This window comes from Triticum urartu, chromosome 1 (assembly GCF_003073215.2).
Source record: "Triticum urartu cultivar G1812 chromosome 1, Tu2.1, whole genome shotgun sequence".
Lineage (NCBI taxonomy): Eukaryota > Viridiplantae > Streptophyta > Magnoliopsida > Poales > Poaceae > Triticum > Triticum urartu.
Window position 1 is genome coordinate 22,357,713 of NC_053022.1, and position 4,173 is coordinate 22,361,885.

General features: G+C 45.9%; 1 protein-coding gene across 2 annotated transcripts; it reads right to left on the reverse strand.

Moving 5' to 3' along the window:
• Positions 1-201: 201 nt before the first annotated feature.
• LOC125543862 lies at positions 202-3,355 on the reverse strand. 2 transcript variants are annotated; one of them, XM_048707358.1, is made up of 2 exons: positions 3,158-3,355; positions 202-1,051 (listed from the first exon to the last, which is right to left on the reverse strand). In XM_048707358.1, exon 2 carries the CDS (start codon positions 987-989, stop codon positions 456-458), a length of 534 nt encoding a protein of 177 aa, XP_048563315.1. In that variant the 5' UTR covers positions 990-1,051; positions 3,158-3,355; the 3' UTR covers positions 202-455. The 2 variants fall into 2 exon arrangements, with proteins under 2 accessions (XP_048563315.1, XP_048563316.1); XM_048707359.1 differs by having other exon boundaries at positions 202-1,043; positions 3,158-3,354.
• Positions 3,356-4,173: the final 818 nt, after the last annotated feature.

Sequence of the window (4,173 nt, forward strand, 5' to 3'; positions counted from 1 at the left end):
TAGTGAATGGCATCTCGTTCAAATACTGTGCTTGTCATCCTAGAAAGTACCAACGACGATCAAGGGCGCACATTGCAGATACATAAAAAAATGACAGGATGGGCCTTTGTTTCTGTTTTAGCAAGAAGGCAAGAGCACACAGCCTAGAAGGCGTCGATTTCGTTGTCGATGGAGAAGGGAATGATTGCAACCGAGACAAGCTGAAGAACGATCTGCATAGCAGTGTAGGGCACATAACCCAGATCAGCAGATGGACAAGGTCCAAGACCTACTCATGAAGATCTTTTTTTAGGAAATGAGCAGCACATCGTTAGCTGTTCTACCCAACTTCTGATAAGAGAATATATAAACAAGAAGCTGCAAGTTCTAATGATAATATTTCCCCCAAAATGACACAAGCTCATGACGATGATGGCGGTGGCGGTGGCGGTGGTGGAGGTGGCGTCGATACAAGGTCATGACGATGATGGCGGTGGCGGTGGTGGTGGTGGAGGTGGTGTCGATGGTCCCCTTGGCTCATTGCCTTGCTGGTGATCCTTTCCAGCAACCTTCTCGTCCAAGACATCCTTCAGCCCTTCCTGGTAGGTCTCCACATAGTTCTTCACTGCACTCGTGTAGGTAGAGGCGCGTGTCATGTATATGCGCCGCAGCGCAGGCTTCAGGGTCTCCGCCCCGCCCTTTGCTGCCACTGCAAGATCCTCAAGCAAACTAGGCTCACTTTTAGTTTTCCCGTCCTTGGTGCTGTTAGGCTCAGATTCCTCTTTGACCTTCTTGTAATCATTTGGCCTGAGCTCGGGACCGATGTCCCTGACCCAGGAAGCCCCATAGAGCCTGGTTGCCTCCTTGAGGATACACCATTTCTCTTTCAGTGTGAGCTTAGGACGCCTCTTGGTGCCCGGAGGGTCTGGCAGAGAAGATGGGAAGGCGATCTCTTTAAGATCATACCTCACGTAATCGTACAACTTCCTGCAAACAACTCTGAACTTCATGCTACTTGATTGCACCTACAGCAACCTCCTTAGGGGGATCGACGATTAATTAACCTGCACAGCTACAAGAAGAGCATAGTGTATCAAGTCTTTGGACTAGGAATATCAAAGAAAAGACAATAAGACGGAACACAGTGAAATTGCTGCGAATGGTAAGCCTGCACTCAGGATGCGATGTGGCAGGAAATTTTATGGAAACCATGTGCGAGTTTAAAGTAATTAACTGGATGTCCTGCAAACGACAAAGCACCCATTCAGTGTGTTCATTACAGAGGGACTTTATCAAACACCTTGCCTACATAAGCAAAGTAAAGAGAGTCCACGGATTTAGCTAAGCGTTAAGCAAGCAAACCACTCATCAGGCTATAAGTTCAGCTAGAATGGACGCTCTCTTATACAGAACGTAACAGAAGATCACAAACCCATACCACGTGAATACAGACCCATACTGCATGAAATGATCAGACTGGAAGTGTAGGCTCAGTTTCTGGACAGAGAAATTAACGAACTGCTCGGGAAGTAAGCCTAGAAAGAAGGTCGCCTCCTTGAGTCCTAGAGGCAACGTCGGCCTCGGTGACACCCCCAGAGCCCAGAGTCGACGCCGAGCGAGTGGGAGGCGATTTAGCAGGAGGAGAGGGGCAGTGACAGTGAATGTCATCTGAGCCTTTTCGGGGGAGTGGGATGGTATCAATCAGGGTGCAAGTGGGAGAGGGCTGTCCGCGTGGCCACTAATCACAGCCTGAACTAAAAATTGCAGGATTACAAAACTAGCAGCAAACACTTGTTCATCTCCAGCGCTTAGACAGAGCCACTGGATCAACTCCAAGATGGGGAAACTGAAGCACACAAGATCCAACCTTTCCTAGTCAAGCAAGCCCTGGATAATTAGACATGTGAGTCAAACAACATTTTTTAGTTTAGTTAAGGTGAAACTGCATTAAGATTGGTGTGGATCGCAGAAAGTTAAACTGAAGTCAAGTTAATTAACAAGTTGTTGTCCCCTAATCCCCTCTCCCTGTTTCCATGTGGCTACTCTTCTCCATCGCTGGCAGCTACTCTCTCCCGCACCTTCTCCAACACTGATTGACATTGCAAACAGCATTCGGCAATCACAAAAAGCACGCAGTAGGTGCAGCTAAAACAAGAGAAAGAAGCATGAAGCTTGCAGAGGGCGAGCTTTTGGGCCGGTGGCCATTGATGATCAGGAGGAGGGGTATGAAACGAACCACCGCTGTCGGGTCTTGGGTGGCAGAGCAGGGCTAGGGGGGAGATGGGTGAGGAAGGGGGAGGACGCAGTGGGAGACTGCAGGATCAAGTGTGTCCGGTTGTAGAAGACAGAGCTATTATTTTTAAAGAATAGTACTAAGTCTGTTAATAGTAGATCATTTTGTAACACTGTTTGGCATGCTCTGAAGAGAAACAATTCTGCCTTCCATATACAACAGTTCTTGCAGAAGGAAAAAAGAAGATGATCAGTCTCATGATTCACATTAAGATGCTATGCTCGAGCCAGCCAAGTGCTTTTACAGAACAAATCCTCATCTTGGCCATCGGCAAATAAAGAAGAAATGACGGCCCACCAGTGTAAGGACCTCGCGAGACAGATTTTATTTATGTAATTCTCTCCGGGCTCCTCCCCCGGCAGCCAGTTTTTTGGCCGTGCCGATTTTACCATTTGTGAATATATGCACACTCTTCATTATTAATATACGACAGGTTCTTGAAGTTGTTTTGAGTATGATTTAATCCGCACGTGTTAGAAATAACCTGTTGAAGCAGTTCATATCTGCTCCCACAGTTCGGGCTCCAGATTCGTAATGCTAGATGGTTTAAAAAACATACTATCAAGGTTACGAAATCTAGGACCGGACACAGCATGACTACATGGGCATGGGCATGGGCATGGGCATGGCGATAAAGGTAGCAAACCATTTGTGGCTCCACGCAACAGAACATCCGCAGGGAAGCATTTGACCGAACACCTTGCCTTCATATCAGAGCATGTCCTTCGTCTATTAATCATCTAACCAGAAACCTCGGCTTCACAAGGAAACGCAACGTGGCTGGATCGCAGAAACTAAAGGAGCAACCAATTAAGTGGGACTCGAACGTCGTCGAGCTCTAGATTTTCGGACGGAGTGGAAAATCAGCTCGCGAGAGATGCAAACCTGGCGGTGGTGCGCCGAAGCGACTAGGAGGATGCTCGTCCGCGCCGTCGCTGGGGAGGGAAAGGCCGAAGGAGGAGAATCCACGGCGCCTTCTTTCTTCCGAGAGTCGGCGCGGAGAGGCGACGGCTGCGGCGCCGGCGAGCCTGGCGCGCGTTCCGGCAGGTTGTATTTGTTTTTTTCCTTGGAAATGATTTGTAACAGGGAGCCCCGCTTAATACGTGGCTTAAATGGGCCGGCCCGCCCAACCTGGTTCTCCTCCTCTTTCTTCTTCTTTGCTCCCTGGGCGGCTGAGTCGACGTGACACACTACGGTATCATCAACGGGTTTCTACGTTTTTATTTTCTACCATTTCCTTTCTTCTTTCTCTCTTTAGTTTTTTTAATTCGAGACACTTTTTAAAATACACTAATATTCCAAGATTAGATAAAACATAATAGAGTAGTAATATTCAACAAAATTTAGTAAGTTATAAGAATTTTTAATATGCATGAACATTTTATAAATCAAGGTCATTTTTTGAAAATACAAACATTTTATTAAATTCGTCGATAGTTTTAGAATTTGAGGACATTTGTTTGCGAACAAGAACCATTTCAAATTTTATGAATATTTTTTGTCAATTGATTGTTAGAATTTTGATTTTTTTAACCTTTTTAATTATATTAATGACAGCAGAAGAGGCTCCTACTGTGAAATTACTGAAGATCACAGGGGACATTTTGTCCCAAGAGAAAGGGTCCTTGGACAAAAGAACAAACTATGCACGGACCCATAACAATTAAAAAGTGTCTAAAAATGTCTGAAGGGGGGATTAACCCTCAACGCAAGAATAGTGAGCTGTTGCTTAAACATAATAAGCCAATTATCATTGCAAGGAGGAATTCCCTCGACGTAGCAGCGGTTCTTTTGATTCCAAATATTCCATGGCCCAAGGATCAATATCTCTTTGAATAGTTGTCGACGCCAACATTGAGCCGCATGTTCAATCATACCCTAGAGACCCAATTCATACTTTG